A 17203-nucleotide genomic window follows, 5' to 3' on the forward strand; every position below is an offset into this window, starting at 1 on the left:
ATGGAATCATGTAGTAACCAAAAAAGTGTTAGACAAATCAAAATATTTGTTAGATTTTAGATTCTTCAAAGTAGCCACCCTTTGCCTTGATGACAGCTTTGCACACTCTTGGCATTCTCTCAACCAGCTTCATCTGGAATGCTTTTCCAACAGTCTTGAAGTTCTCACATATGCTGAACACTTGTTGGCTGCTTTTCCTTCTCTCTGAGATCCAACTCATCCCAAACCATCTCATTTGGGTTGAGGTTGGGTGATTGTGGAGGCCAGGTCATCTGATGCATCACTCTCCTTCTTTGTCAAATAGCCCTTACACATGCACAAACAAGCACACACAGATTACACACACAAACACACAGGCCTCTGTCACTGAAGACTATGCTGAGAGCTGTGTGTGTGTGTGTGTGTGTGTGTGTGTGTGTGTGTGTGTGTGTGTGTGTGTGTGTGTGTGTGTGTGTGTGTGTGTGTGTGTGTGTGTGTGTGTGTGTGTGTGTGTGTGTGTGTGTGTGTGTGTTCAAAGGGCTTGTGTTTCAAATGTAAGGTTTCATAACATGCTCGTTGCATAACAGTGGGAGTCAGGAGAGGGGAGCACACACATGCATCACACACACACATCACATCAACCTCCCACACTTTCATTGGAGGGAATCACTGAGGAAAATCCTCTCTCTTTCATTGGAGGGAATCACTGAGGAAAATCCTCTCTCTCTTTCATTGGAGGCAATCACTGAGGAAAATCCTCTTTTACAACCACATTTCAACCAGTTGTAATGATGTCACAGTAAACAACTGTAATGACGTCATAGCAACCAGATTATCTCTCATGTTCGCACGCTCAAATTGGGATTCAGAACACTGTTCAGGGAATGCACGACTGTTTCAGTATCTCAAAAAATCTTGATCAGTACACACCTAATACACTACCGTGTCAGATCAGGCACTCCTAATCGGACTACTTTACTTGATCGAGATTGATGGTCACTGATAAGGTTCCCTTCACCCTCAGGAATATTCTGAAGAATAGACATTAGGTATATAAAAGAGCTGGTTGATCTGATGTTTTTGTACAGTATTTGAATTATAAATAGTGCTGGATGGGACTGAAAGGTGCCTCCCTGACAAATCAAATCAAACTTTATTTGTCACATGCGCCGAATACAACAAGTGTTCACCTTACTGTGAAATGCTTACTTACAAGCCCTTAACCAGTTCAGTTCAAGAAGAGTTAAGAAAATATTGACCAAATAAACTAAAGTAGAAAATAATAAAAAGTAACACAAAATAGCAAAGCAACATGGGGTACCGGTGCCGAGTCAATGTGTGGGGGTTCAGGTTAGCCGAGGTCATTTGTATATGTAGGTAGGGGCGAAGAGACTATGCACTATAGACGGACTACTACTATATTTGATTCTGATGGCATTTAAATGTTTCCCCTCTTCCTCTGGATGGAATAGAACTAGAATAGAATCGTGTGTGTGTGTTCTCCAGTCCCACTAGTCAGCCATGATTCAAGTGGAAGTCTGTAGCATGACATCCCTTTTCTCTGCCTACTTCTTCTAAATGGACATAGATACATACTAGGTCAGGGAGGCCAAGTGTGTGTGTGGTAGATATCCACGTTGTGCGTAAGTCATTGCTGTTAAATAAACCCACAAAATAATCAGTAAACGTGAAAGTGGGCCAATGGCTGGAGTCGAACAAAGATTATTCAGCGCTACACAACACTCTGGCTTCCATGTCGTCTCCCGGGCAGGAACTCACCCCCATTCTGCCCCTAGTGGCACTGCACTGACCTGCTGGGAAAACACCTCCACTGGAATAACAGGAGTCTGTTCTGTACTCTAACATGGAACACAAACCAGCTGCCCCTAGTGGCACTGCACTGACCTGCTGGGAAAACACCTCCACTGGAATAACAGGAGTCTGTTCTGTACTCTAACATGGAACACAAACCAGCTGCCCCTAGTGGCACTGCACTGACCTGCTGGGAAAACACCTTCACTGGAATAACAGGAGTCTGTTCTGTACTCTAACATGGAACACAAACCAGCTGCCCCTAGTGGCACTGCACTGACCTGCTGGGAAAACACCTTCACTGGAATAACAGGAGTCTGTTCTGTACTCTAACATGGAACACAAACCAGCTGCGCCATCGTGCATACATTTATTTTGTCCCCCTACACCAAACGCGATCACGACACGCAGGTTAAAATATCAAAACAAACTCTGAACCAATGGCATTCATTTGGGGACAGGTCGAAAAGCATTAAACATGTATGGCAATTTAACTAGTTAGCTTGCACTTGCTAGCTAATTTGTCCTATTTAGCTAGCTTGCTGTTGCTAGCTAATTTGTCCTGGGATATAAACATTGAGTTATTTTACCTGAAATGCACAAGGTCCTCTACTCTGACATTTAATCCACACATAAAACCAAAGCCAACCGAATCATTTCTAGTCATCTCTTCTCCTTCCAGGCTTTTTCATCTTTGAACTTATATGGTGAGCGCATCTAAACTTCCATAGTATTACCACAAAGACCGGCAAAACAGTTCGTCTTTCAATCACCCACGTGGGTATAACCAATGAGGAGATGGCACGTGGGTAGCTGCTTCTATAAACCAATGATGAGATGGGAGAGGCATGACTTTCAGCGCGATCTGCGTCAGAAATAGAAAGGAGTTCTATTTTAGCCCTTGGCGTCGCAGACGCTCGTTGGCGCGCGCAAGCAGTGTGGGTGCAATAATTGAATAACATGGATTTCTACATTTATTTTGCGATGCTCGCGCATGCGACGTGTCCGGTCTGGTCAGCATGTAAGGGTAATGTTTTGATTGTGAATGTTCTGTTGATCTGGATGTCATTTGAACAGTTTCAAAGTTAACTTTCTGTATATTGCTTATCTATTGTTTCTTTGTACTGAATTCTAGTAAATGTATTTGTTTTGCGTGTGTGTGCGCATATGTGTGTCTTCCTCATCAAACGCTGGATCTGAGTTGAGTCACCAGGATTCCTCCATGACATCCATCAAATCATTAATCATCCTCCTCTGTCCTCTTGATTAGACATGGAGGTTTCATGGTCACCTGCGCCATGGCAGATTGTCCCCTGCTCCTGTGGTAAGAGAGGAGAGGAAAGGGAAGAAGGGGAGGGGAGTGGGGAGGCGAGAGCAGGGGGAGGGAGGGGAGGGGAGAGTAGAGAGTGGGGAGGGAAGAGCAGGGGGAGGAGAGGAGGGAGAGAAGAGGAAAGCAGAGGAAGGGGAGAGCAGAGGGAGGGGAGCAGAGCAAAGGGAGGGGAGGGGAGAAGAGAGCGAAGGGAGGGAAGTGAGGAGGGAAGAGGAGAGAGGGAGCAGAAAGACAGGACAGGAGAGAGGAGAGGGAAGCGAAGAGGGGAGGGAGGGAAATGAGGAAAGGGGAGTGGAAGAGAGGAAAAGGGGAGCGGAGAAGGAAAAGGGGAGGGGAGCGGAGAAGGAAAAGGGGGAGGGAGAGGGAAAAGGGGAGGGGAGCGGAGAGGAGAGTGAAAAGGGGAGGGGAGTGGAGAGGGAAAAGGGGAGTAGAGAGGGAAAGGGGAGGGGAGCGGAGAGGGAGAGGGAAAAGGGGAGGGGAGTGGAGAGGGAAAAGGGGAGTAGAGAGGGAAAAGGAGCGGAGAGGAGAGTAGAGGGAAGCGAAGAGGAGCGGAGAGGGAAAAGGGGAGCGGAGAGGGAAAAGGGGAGCGGAGAGGGAAAAGGAGCGGAGAGGAGAGGGAAGAGGAGAGTAGAGGGAGGAGCGGAGAGGGAAGAGTAGCGGGGAGCAGAGTGGAGGGAAGCGGGGGGAGGAGAGTGGCGGAAGAGGATAGGGGAGCGAAAGAGGAGAGGAAAAAGGGGAGAGGGGAGCAGAGAGGAAAAAGGAGAGAGGGGAGCGGAAGAGCGGAGAGGAAAAAGGGGGGGGGAGCAGAAGAGAGAAGAGGGAAAGGGGAGCAGAGAGTAGGGAAGTGGGGATGGGAGCGGAGAGGGGGAGCGGAAAAGGGGAGAGGGGAGAAGGAAGAGGAGAGCAAAGGGAAGAGAGGAGAGGTGAATACTGGGGTTGAAGGGGAGGAGCAGGGGAGAGGAGAGGAAATGAAGGGGAAACAGGAGGAGAGGAAGGTCTTTTGGATGGCATCCTAGAACATGTCTAGAGACGCTCTGAGCTGACAGTGATGCTCCCTGGCTGTAATGCTGTTCTGTCTGTGTGACAGGAGACGGGAGCTGTCAGAGCACTAAACCAAATGTCACTCAGCCTAGCCTAGAGAGACTGGGGCAGTTGTCAATGCTCTCCCAAAGAAAATAAATGCACGCATTCAAACACACACACTAGCATTATAGGCAACCCCCTGTAAATCTTCTGTACAGACTCTTTGTGCGAGAACATCTGGGAACTTTTAAAGAGGATGTCTAGGGGATTAAGAAGCTACTAATGAAGGATTAGGGCTTTTAGAAGCTATGAAAGTGTGGAGTCACAGACCTCTCAGACCCTGTTGAAAATCACTCCCTAAAAGCAATAGTGTCTCCCTAACGGTTGCCTACTTACTTAGTACATAGCTAAGTACTAGACACACACACACACACAGTATGATAGATAGTCCTGAAGGTGCACACACACACAGTGCAGTATGGTGGATAGTCCTGAAGGTTGTAAGATGTTGCACCAGCCCACCAGGCTGGCAGATGGGAAGAGGTCAGTATAATAGCGCTACCTTGGCCCACACGCTAATTGTCCCTAGCAGCCTGTCACCTTGTATGGTCTTCACCACCGCTACAGCTACGTGTGCGTGTGTGTCCTACCTAAGCGCACACCCAGCACTGACAACGGTTCTTCACAGAGAGGGAGGTCCCTCTGTCTGTCTCTACCCTGCTCCCTCTGTCCATCGCTTTCTCAATTCAAAGGGCTTTATTGGCATAGGAAACATGTTTACATTGATAAAGCAAGTGAAATAGTGAAATAAACCATTTAAAAAATTAACAGGAAACATTACACTCACAAAAGTTCCTAAGGAATCGAGACATTTTGAATGTCATATAATGGCTATATACAGTGTTGTAATAATCTGCAAATAGTACAAAGGGTGAAATAAATAGGGTGAAATAGATAAACATAAATATGGGTTGTATTTTCAATGGTGTTTTGTTCTTCACTGTTTGCCCTTTTCTTTTGGCAACAGGTGCTGTGATGGCACACTGGTATTTTACCCAATAGATAGGAGTTTATCAAAATTGGATTTGTTTTTGAATTGTTTGAGGGAAATATGTGTCTCGAATATGGTCATACATTTGGCAGGATAGGATGTGTATCTGAGTATCCACCTCATTTTGTGGGCAGGCATGGGGACATAGGCAGACCTGGTTCTCCAGAGGAGGCAGGCTATGGCGGCGTCTCTCAATAGCAAGGCTATGCTCACTGAGTCTGTACATAGGCAAGGATTTTCTTAATTTAGGCTCCGTCACAGTGGTCAGGTATTCTGCCACTGTGTACTCTCTGTTTAGGGCCAGATAGCATTCCAATTTGCTATGTTTTGATTATTTCCAGTGTGTCAAATAGTTAACTTTTCGCTTTCTCAAAATTTGGTTGGGTTGAAATGTGTTTCTGTCCTGGGGCTCTGTGAGGTCTGTTTGTGTTTGTGAACTGATCCCCAGAACCAGCTGGCTGAGGGGACTCTTCTCTACATTAATCTCTCTGTAGGTGAGGGCTTTGTGGTGGAATGTGTGGGCGTCACTTCCCTTTAGGTGGTTGTAGAATTGAACAGCAATATTCTGGATGTTGAGAACTAGTGGATATAGTCCTCATTCTGCTCTGCATACATTGTTTGCGGTTTGCGTTGTACATTAAGTATATTTTTGCAAAATTCTGCATACAGAGTCTCAATTGGGTGTTTGTCCCATTTTGTGAATTATTGGTCGGTGAGTGGGCCCCAGACCTCACAACCATAGAGGGCAATGGGTTCGATAACTGATTCAAGTATTTTTTGCCAGATCCTAATTGGTATGTCGAATGTAATGTTCTTTTTCATAGCATAGAAGGCCTTTCTTGCCTTGTCTGCACTGTTCTAGTGCCCTTGCCAATTCGTTGATATGCATGTTGAAGAGGGTGGGGCTTAATGCATCCCTGTCTACCCCATGGCCTGTGGAAATAAATGTGTCTTTTAAAATAATTTTAACCCCACACTCGTTTGTGAACATGGATTTTATAATGTGGCATGTTTTCCCCCCCAACAACACTTTACATCAATGTGCATAGCAGACCCTCATACAAAATTGAGTCAAAAGTTTTTTTTAAATCAACAAAGCATGTGAAGACTTTGCCTTCGTTTTGGTTTGTTTGTTTGTCAATTAGGGTGTGCAGGGTAAATACTTGTTCTGTCATACGGTAATTTGGTAAAAAGCCAATTTGAAACCGGTTAGTTGAGGTATATGTACATGAAGGTAGAGTTATTAAAGTGACTATACATAGATGATTACAACCGAGAGAAGCAGTGGTGTAAAAGAGGGGGGCAATGCAAATAGTCTGGGTAGCCTTTTGGTTAGGTGTTCATGGCGTGGCTGTTGTCCTGGCACCACACAGCCAGGTCTCTGACCTCCTCCCTATAGGCTGTCTCATTGTTGTCGGTGATCAGGCACTGTTGTCATCATCAAACTTAATGATGGTGTTGGAGTCGTGCCTGGCCGTGCAGTCATGAGTGAACAGAGAGTACAGGAAGGGACTGAGCACGCACCCCTGACGGGCCCCTGTGTTGAGGATCAGCGTGGCGGATGTGTTGTTACCTACCCTTACCATCTGAGGGTGACCCAGGATCCAGTTGCAGAGGGAGGTGTTTAGTCCCAGGGTCCTTAGCTTATTGATGAGCTTTGAGGGCACAATGGTGTTGAACGCAGAGCTGTAATCAATGAATAGCATTCTCACATAGGCATTCCTTTTGTCCAGGTGGGAAAGGGCAGTGTGGAGTGCAATAGAGATTGCATCATATGTGGATCTGTTTGGGCGGTATGCAAATTGGAGTGGGTCTAGAGTTTCTGGGATAATGATGTTGATGTTTTGATGTGAGCCATGACCAGCCTTTCAAAGCACTTCATGGCTACAGACGTGAGTGCTAGTCATTTAGGCAGGTTACCTTAGTGCTCTTGGGCACAAGCACTATGGTGGTCTGCTTAAAACATGTTGCTATTACAAACTCGGACAGAGACAGGTTGAAAATGTCAGTGAAGACACTTGCTTGCAGTACACGTCCTGGTAATCCATCTGGCCCTGCGGCCTTGTGAATGTTGACCTGTTTTAAGGTCTTACATCGGCTGCGGAGAGCATAATCACAGTCTTCCAGAACAGCTGGTGCTCTCATGCATGTTTCAGTGTTATTTGCCTCGAAGCGACCGTAGAAGTAGTTTAGCTTGTGTCACTGGGCAGCTCTCGGCTGTGCTTCCCTTTTGTAGTCTATAATGGTTTGCAAGCCCTGCCACATCCGACGAGCGTCGGAGCCGTTGTAGTACGATTCGATCTTAGTCCTGTATTGACGCTTTGCCTGTTTGATGGTTCATCAGACGGCATAGTGGGATATCTTATTAGCTTCCGGGTTAGAGTCCCGCTCCTTGAAAGTGGTAGATCTAGCCTTTAGCTCAGTGCCGGTGTTTCCTGTAATCCATGGCTTCTAGTTGGGGTAGGTGCGTACGGTCACTGTGGGGACGATTTCATCGATGCACTTATTGATGAAGCCAATGACTGATGTGGTGTATTCCTCAATGCCATCGAAGGAATCCCAGAACATATTCCAGTCTGTGCTAGCTAAACAGTCCTGTAGCTTAGCATCTGCTTCATCTGACCACTTTTTTATTGATCTAGTCACTGGTGCTTCCTGATTTAATTTTTGCTTGTACGCAGGAATCAGGAGGATAGAATTATGGTCAGATTTGCCAAATGGAGGTTGAGGGAGAGCTTTATATGTACAGTTGAAGTCGGAAGTTTACATACACTTAGGTTGGAGTCATTAAAATTTGTTTTTCAACCATTCCACAAATTTCTTGTTAACAAACTATAGTGTTGGCAAGTCGGTTAGGACATCTACTTTGTGCATGACACAAGTTTACATACACTAAGTTGACAGCTTGGAAAATTCCAGAAAATACTATCATGGCTTTAGAAGCTTCTGATAGGCTAATTAACATCTTTGCGTGACATCATTGGAAAATCAATGGAAATCAGCCAAGACCTCATATTTATTTATTTTTAGACCTCCACTAGTCTGGTTCATCCTTGGGAGCAATTTCCAAACACCTGAAGGTACCACGTTCATCTGTACAAACAATAGTACGCAAGTATAAACACCATGGGACGACGCAGCTGTCATGCTGCTCAGGAAGGAGACCTGTTCTGTCACCTAGAGATGAACATACTTTGGTGCGAAAAGTGAAAATCAATCCCAGAACAACAACAAAGGACCTTGTCAGGATTCTAGAGGGAACCGGTACAAAAGTATCTATATCCACAGTAAAACGAGTCCTATATTGACATAACATGAAAGGCCGCTCAGCAAGGAAGAAGCCACTGCTCCAAAACCGCCATAAAAAAGCCAGGCTACGGTTTGCAACTGCACATGGGGACAAATATCATACTTTTTGGAGAAATGTCCTCTGGTCTGATTAAACAAAAATAGAACTGTTTGGCCATAATGACCATCGTTATGTTTGGAGGGAAAAGGGGAAGGCTTGCAGGGAAAAAACACCATCCCAACCGTGAAGCACGGGGGTGGCAGCATCATGTTGTGGGGGTGCTTTGCAGCAGGAGGGACTGGTGCACTTCACAAAATAGATGGCCTCATGAGGAAGAACAAATATGTGGATATATTGAAGCAACATCTCAAGACATCAGTCATGAAGTTAAAGCTTGGTCCAAATGGGTCTTCCAAATGGACAATGACCCGAAGCATACTTCCAAAGTTGTGGCAAAATGGCTTAAGGACAACAAAGTCAAGGTATTGGAGTGGCCATCACAAAGCCCTGACCTCAATCCCATAGAAGATTTGTGGGCAGATTTGAAAAGGCTTGTGCGAGCGAAGAGGCCTACAAACAGGACTCAGTTACACCAGCTCTGTCAGGAGGAATGGGCCAAAATTCACCTAATTTATTGTGGGAAGCTTGTGGAAGGCTACCCAAAATGGTTGACCTAAGTTAAACAATTTAAAGGCAATGCTACCAAATTCTAATTGAGTGTATGTAAACTTCTGACCCACTGGGAATGTGATGAAAGAAATCAAATCTGAAATAAATCATTCTCTCTACTATTATTCTGACATTTCACATTTTAAAAATAAGTGGTGCTCCTTACTGACCTAAGACAGGGATTTTTTTACTTGGATTAAATGTCAGGAATTGTGAAAAACTGAGTTTAAATGTATTTGGCTAAGATGTATGTAAACTTCTGACTTCAACTGTATCTCTGTGTGTGGAGTAACGGTCATCCAGAGTTTTTTTTCTCCTCTGGTTGCACATTTAACATGCTGTTAGAAATTTGGTAAAACCGATTTAAGTGTCCCTGCATTAAAGCCCCTGGCTACTAGGAGCGCCGCCTCTGGGTGAGCGTTTTGTTGTTTGCTTGTGTCAGAATACAGCTCATTCAATGCTGTCTTAGTGTCAGCCTCAGTCTGTGGTGGTATGTAAACAGCTACGAAAAATACAGATAGACTCTCTAGGTAGATCGTGTGGTCTACAGTTTATCATGAGATACTCTACCTCAGGTGAGCAATAGCACGAGACTTCCATAGATATTGTGCACCAGCTGTTATTTACCAAAATATATAGTCCACCGCCCCTTGTCTTACCAGACGCCCCTGTTCTTTCCTGCCGGTGCAGTGTATAACCAGCTAGCTGTATGTTGATAGTGTCGGGAGAGAGGGATGTTGTTTTTTTACTGTTTTCCAGAAGTGGTTAGAGTCTATGGATTCTTCAATTACATTGAGCTGATTTCTGATGTGCTGTTCCTTCATTTTCTGTACTGTACTTTTCTGTTTCTGTTTTGTTTGTGATTCACCATAGTGAAGGCGTAGGCTCGGGGTCTTTATGTTTTTGGTTGGATAGGTTTGCTCATTTCTTTAGGTTTTTGCAGTCTTCATCAAACCGTTTGTCATTGTTATATATTTTTGCCGTTGTTCTGTTTGAAACTCTTAGTTTCGATAGGGAAGCTGAGAGGTCAAATATACTGTTTAGGTTTTCTACTGCCAAGTTTACACCTTCACTATTACAGTGAAATGTTTTGACCAGGAAGTTGTCTAAAAGGGATTGAATTTGTGGTTGCCCAATTGTTTTTTGGTAGGTTGCCATACTTCTTTACTTGCATCTATAGCATTTCTTAATGTTATTCAGTTCCTTTGGCTTTGATGCCTCAATCTCTTTTTCACTCTCCCTCATATGTTGGCTGTTACTCACTTCCTCTCTTTCTTACCTTCTTCAAAATCTCATTACTCCTTTTCACTGTCAGTGGTGGAAAACAACAGTCATCAAACATAATTTGATGATAATAAAAAGCCTCTGAAGGATGTACTACAGTAGCTGTATTATTTTGAACACTCTTTGACAGTGATGCTTCTCTCCCGCTCCTCAGCAGTGAGAAAGGCCTTGATACAACACATCAATCTCATACAGGAGGACAGAGGATGTCTCTCTCCCGCTCCTCAGCAGTGAGAAAGGCCTTGATACAACACATCAATCTCATACAGGGGGACAGAGGATGTCTCTCTCCAGCTCCTCAGCAGTGAGAAAGGCCTTGATACAACACATCAATCTCATACAGGAGGACAGAGGATGTCTCTCTCCCGCTCCTCAGAAGTGAGAAAGGCCTTGATACAACACATCAATCTCATACAGGAGGACAGAGGATGTCTCTCTCAAGCTCCTCAGAAGTGAGAAAGGCCTTGATACAACACATCAATCTCATACAGGAGGACAGAGGATGTCTCTCTCCAGCTCCTCAGCAGTGAGAAAGGCCTTGATACAACACATCAATCTCATACAGGAGGACAGAGGATGTCTCTCTCCCGCTCCTCAGAAGTGAGAAAGGCCTTGATACAACACATCAATCTCATACAGGAGGACAGAGGATGTCTCTCTCAAGCTCCTCAGAAGTGAGAAAGGCCTTGATACAACACATCAATCTCATACAGGAGGACAGAGGATGTCTCTCTCCAGCTCCTCAGCAGTGAGAAAGGCCACGATACAACACCTCAGATCATATCAATCTCATACAGGGGGACAGAGGATGTCTCTCTCAAGCTCCTCAGCAGTGAGAAAGGCCTTGATACAACACATCAATCTCATACAGGGGGACAGAGGATGTCTCTCTCAAGCTCCTCAGAAGTGAGAAAGGCCTTGATACAACACATCAATCTCATACAGGAGGACAGAGGATGTCTCTCTCCAGCTCCTCAGCAGTGAGAAAGGCCACGATACAACACCTCAGATCATATCAATCTCATACAGGAGGACAGAGGATGTCTCTCTCCAGCTCCTCAGCAGTGAGAAAGGCCTTGATACAACACCTCAGATCATATCAATCTCATACAGGAGGACAGAGGATGTCTCTCTCCCGCTCCTCAGAAGTGAGAAAGGGCCAATCTCATACAGGAGGACAGAGGATGTCTCTCTCCAGCTCCTCACAGTCAATCAATCTCATACAGGAGGACAGAGGATGTCTCTCTCCAGCTCCTCAGCAGTGAGAAAGGCCACGATACAACACCTCAGATCATATCAATCTCATACAGGAGGACAGAGATGTCTCTCTCCATACAACACCTCAGATCATATCAATCTCTCTCTCCAGCTCCTCAGCAGTGAGAAAGGCCACGATACAACACCTCAGATCATATCAATCTCATACAGGAGGACAGAGGATGTCTCTCTCCCGCTCCTCAGCAGTGAGAAAGGCCTTGATACAACACACCAATCTCATACAGGAGGACAGAGGATGTCTCTCTCCAGCTCCTCAGCAGTGAGAAAGGCCTCGATACAAAACCTCAGATCATATCAATCTCATACAGGAGGACAGAGGATGCGTCACAAATGGCAAACTATTCCCACAATAGTGCACTACTTTTGACCAGGGCACTATATAGGGAATAGGGTGCCATTTGGTATGCACACTGCTGTAAGAGGCAGCCAAGACCCGGCAGCAGGAGACGGTTGAAGCCTGAACACAAACCCTCCTTTACACTACTTTACCAATACATTTCTCATCTGTCCCGGTCCACAGCACCATAGCATTCATTGTAAGTAAGTGGGGCTTGTTGTCATTCCCAGCCAGGTGTGTGGTGTGTAATATGGGTCAGAGCCCTGTAGTACAGCATGCCCAGGCCCAGTGGTGGAGGTGTCTGTGCTGCAGTGTCTTGTTTCATTAGCAGGTCAGCCTGATTATACGTGTGTAGTGAGGAGGACCGGTGGTAAGGGAAGTGGCCTGGTTATCACACAGGGGAGGGGCTTACACACTTAAATATGAGAAGTTGTTACTGGGTAAGATCTGGGATTAGTTTAAACCTCCCTGCATTACTATGCTTTGTGCCATACAAGGCATGAATATGTGTCTGGATTTGGCCATGTGTCTTGAAGTTAGTGTGTGTTTGGGTGGAAAGGGGAAACGAAGGCCTTTCCTGAGCTTGGTGGAAGGTGAAGGAAGCCGTCCTGAGAAACCGGCAACAAACACCTCAAACACACACCACTCCCTACTCACACACGTGTCCCAAAGCACCTCAACAGGCTCCTAGAACCCCCCACACGCACAAAACCAAGGCCTTGGTGTCCTTTTGACCCAAGGCCTTGCATTGCTTCCATCACCAAGGTCTACCTTTCAGTTGAATATACACCTGGCCTAGGCCAACACATGCAGTTGTCCTTGCTCCGATGGCTCGGTTGGTTAGAGCATGGTTCTTGCACCACCAGGGTTGTGGGTTTGATTCCAGCATGAGACTAAATGCGACCACTGAATTAGCATATTGTTCTCCGCCAATGGTGATGTCAAGAAGTTTCCACCCCTGGACCCCATGTAAACACTATGCTCACATGGGAGCCCCACACAGCCAGAGTAGTGGTCTGGTCTACACACAGACAGACCCACAAAGCTCTGATGCACATGGAGATGGTTTACCACTGTCACAGAGTGAGTGAGTGCTTGCGTCGGTGGGTGGGGACTGTGTGTTTTTGTGTGTGTTGAGCATGAGTGTATAGGGTGTGTGTGAGGTTTGGGTTGTTTGTGTGTGTTTTCACATATACATATGTTCAAGAGAAAGTGTTCCAGTAAGGCCCTAAGTACAGTGAGATTGACCATGTGACATATTGAGTCTAAAGCTGATAAATCATTTGTTTATTCCAACAATGTCTCCTCCCACTCGAAAGCTCAAGAATGAAAATGAACTGGGTTGTACTGTAAAGAGGTGAGGTGCATCACAGCATCTCACTTCTGACCTGTAAACCCCAGCTAGTGAGTTACTGGAACACTACCTCTGTACTGTACTTTACAACACGCTCAGTGTTTTACCAGGCAGATGTCCATTTGCAAAGTAGGTTATCGATTTGATTTCAACCTGAAAATGAGATCAAAGAATTTAGTTAAGGTCACTGAATTGTCATGATGCAGAGGGAAAACATGCTCATCACAGTAGCTCATTATTCAAACTATTTTGCCCTTTTCTCAGTTTGTTTTTCAGAACATGAGGTCTTCCTCAGTGAATGCATCTTTCAACCTTAGTTTGAATATTCTAATGCTTTAATGTCCCCCTTGATCTCTGACAATATCAGGGCTACTTCAGTATTTTTGTATATGTTTTTTATCCTGGATCCTGGGGTCCAATCACAATAACATACAACACATACCACATTATTACACACTACTCTACCACGACAATACAACACATTATTAGTCTGTACAGCAAGCCTCCTGTGTTAGTCTGTACAGCAAGCCTCCTGTGTTAGTCTGTACAGCAAGCCTCCTGTGTTAGTCTGTACAGCAAGCCTCCTGTGTTAGTCTGTACAGCAAGCCTCCTGTGTTAGTCTGTACAGCAAGCCTCCTGTGTTAGTCTGTACAGCAAGCCTCTTGTGTTAGTCTGTACAGCAAGCCTCCTGTGTTAGTCTGTACAGCAAGCCTCCTGTGTTAGTCTGTACAGCAAGCCTCCTGTGTTAGTCTGTACAGCAAGCCTCCTGTGTTAGTCTGTACAGCAAGCCTCCTGTGTTAGTCTGTACAGCAAGCCTCCTGTGTTAGTCTGTACAGCAAGCCTCCTGTGTTAGTCTGTACAGCAAGCCTCCTGTGTTAGTCTGTACAGCAAGCCTCCTGTGTTAGTCTGTACAGCAAGCCTCCTGTGTTAGTCTGTACAGCAAGCCTCCTGTGTTAGTCTGTACAGCAAGCCTCCTGTGTTAGTCTGTACAGCAAGCCTCCTGTGTTAGTCTGCATGTAAGAGACCGGAGTTGAATTATTCAAAGCTGTAAGAGCTTGTCCTGGTACTTAGTACTTACCTTGTAGTATTACACTGCCGTCTCTCTCTAGCCCTTTCTCTCTTAGAAAAAAAGGGTTCTGTAAAGAGGGTTCTATGAGAGCGAGAGAGTCACAGAAGGGAAATGAACAGATGGATGGATTTATGAAAGGAATAAAGACAGCTCAAAGACTGATAGAACAAATTAGTGTTGAAGTAGAGGAGAGCACCTGTCATCATCCAATCTATAATCTGACTATCACTGTTAGGGGGGAAAAGCTATTCAGCGCCAAATGCTAACAGAGGGTGGCCTCAGACAGTCTTCATCAACATGGGAACTGTTGAGTGTGAAAAACCCAGCAGCGTTGCAGTTCTTGAGACAAACCAGTGGCACCTACTACCATACTCCGTTCAAAGGCACTTACATACACTGCTCAAAAACACTGCTCGTTGTCCCAGATGTGCTCAATTGGATTCAGGACTGGGGAACGGGCGGGCCAGTCCATAGCACCAATGCCTTCCTCTTGCAGGAACTGCTGACACATTCCAGCCACATGAGGTCTAGCATTGTCTTGCATTAGGAGGAACCCATTGCCATCTGCACCAGCATATGGTCTCACAAGGGGTCTGAGGATCTCATCTCGGTACCTAATGGCAGTCAGGCTGCCTCCTGCGAGCACATGGCGGCCCTCCAAAGAAATGCCACCTCACACCATGACTGACCCACCGCCAAACCGGTCATGCTGGAGGATGTTGCAGGCAGCAGAACGTTCTCCAGACTGTCACGTCTGTCACATGTGCTCAGTGTGAACCTGCTTTCATCTGTGAAGAGCACAAGGGCGCCAGTGGCGAATTTGCCCATCTTGGTGTTCTCTGGCAAATGAAAAATGTCCTGCACTGTAAGCACAACCCCCACCTGTGGACGTCGGGCCCTCATACCACCCTCGTGGAGTCTGTTTCTGACCGTTTGAGCAGACACATGCACATTTGTGGCCTGCTGGAGGTCATTTTGCAGGGCTCTGGCAGTGCTCCTCCTGCTCCTCCTTGCACAAAGGCGGAGGGAGCGGTCCTGCTGCTGGGTTGTTGCCCTCCTACGGCCTCCTCCACGTCTCCTGATGTACTGGCCTGTCTCCTGGTAGCGCCTCCATGCTCTGGACACTACGCTGACAGACACAGCAAACCTTCTTGCCACAGCTCGTATTGATGTTCCATCCTGGATGAGCTGCACTACCTGAACCACATGTGTGTGTTGTAGACTCTGTCTCATGCTACCACTAGAGTGAAAGCACCGCCAGCATTCAAAGTGACCAAAACATCAGCCAGGAAGCATAGGAACTGAGAAGTGGTCTGTGGTTCCCACCTGCAGAACCACTCCTTTATTGGGGGTGTCTTGCTAATTGCATATAATTTCCACCTGTTGTCTATTCCATTTGCAAAACATCATGTGAAATGTATTGTCAATCAGTGTTGCTTCCTAAGTGGACAGTTTGATTTCACAGAAGTGTGATTGACTTGGAGTTACATTGTGTTGTTTAAGTGTTCCCTTTATTTTTTTGAGCAGTGTATTTTGTCTTGCCCATTCAACCTCTGAATGGCACACATACAAAAGCCATGTCTCAATTGTCTCAAGGCTTAAAAATCCTTCTTTAACCCGTCTCCTCCCCTTCATCTACACTGATTGAAGTGGATTTAACAGGTGACATCAATAAGGGATCATAGCTTTCACCTGGATTCACCTTGTCAGTCTATGGCATGGGAAGAGCAGGTGTCCTTAATGTTTTGTACACTAAGTGTATATTATATGTACTGTATGTACATAATATTTATTTTTCTTTATAGTAATAAATTATTACAATGTCACTTTATTAGCATCAGGCTAATAGATACTTTAAGTACTGAGGCAGCACTCTGGTCTCTGTGCTACTGGCCCTGTTTTGAGTTAGCTGGATGCTAACTGTATCCCCCACACCTGTGTTTTATGTTAGCTGGATGCTAACTCCCTCTCCTTGTGTATGTTCCAGGGAAGCCCCACAGCATTGAGAGCTCGGAGCGCGTGCAGCTGTCGGGGACCTATAACGTCCGCAAAGGGAAACTCCTGCTACCAGTAAACCGGTGGACCAGACGCCAGGTCATCCTGTGTGGCACCTGCCTCATCGTCTCCTCCGTCAAAGACAGCAGCACGGGCAAGATGCACATCCTGCCCCTCATCGGAGGAAAGGTACAGTAAGACACGGACTGCTGTTACTTACACCATAGAAATAGAATGACTAGAATAGACATCCCCATTCAGTAGAATCACAAAGTTTCAGCAAACCTCCCTTTACTGTGTCATCACCAACTTTCCTATTCCTTTTCCATTTGTCTTCATTCTTGTGTCATCAGTGTGCAATCATAGAGATAAATCAACAGTCTTTAATCAACTCAGGGACAGAATCCTGGTGAAGGGCCAATAAGCCATCATTGCAAATCAATGTTAACTCTTCCAACATCTTATTTCTTATCTGTTTTCCCCACATAATGAAGTACTCTATACCCTCAATGAATTCTCAGCCTATTTACCTTGTCTTCCAATTTAAGTCTTATCGTGGTTCTGCCTAGTTTCCCTATAAATACATTTTCTGGCTTGGCATTTCTCATTCCAAAAGGGGAATTAGGGAGGTAGCCGTTGGTTAATGGCTGTTATCCCTTTATGGCTTTATGGCTGTGTATCAGCAGCAGGGAAGGATAGACCGGCCCATTGAATAAGCCCTAAGGGCCCTCCT

At 45.6% G+C, this 17203-nt stretch overlaps 1 protein-coding gene across 1 annotated transcript in view; it reads left to right on the forward strand.

Moving 5' to 3' along the window:
- The window catches only part of LOC112260581 (PH domain leucine-rich repeat-containing protein phosphatase 1), an 86566-nt gene that overhangs the window by 44665 nt on the left and 24698 nt on the right, over positions 1–17203 (forward strand). Inside the window, exon 2 of the mRNA XM_024435809.2 lies at positions 16463–16659. Coding sequence (XP_024291577.1) covers positions 16463–16659 — 197 coding nt within the window. The remainder of the gene's footprint in view (positions 1–16462; positions 16660–17203) is intronic.

The sequence above is a fragment of the Oncorhynchus tshawytscha genome, linkage group LG10 (assembly GCF_018296145.1).
Source record: "Oncorhynchus tshawytscha isolate Ot180627B linkage group LG10, Otsh_v2.0, whole genome shotgun sequence".
Taxonomy (NCBI): Eukaryota; Metazoa; Chordata; class Actinopteri; order Salmoniformes; family Salmonidae; genus Oncorhynchus; species Oncorhynchus tshawytscha.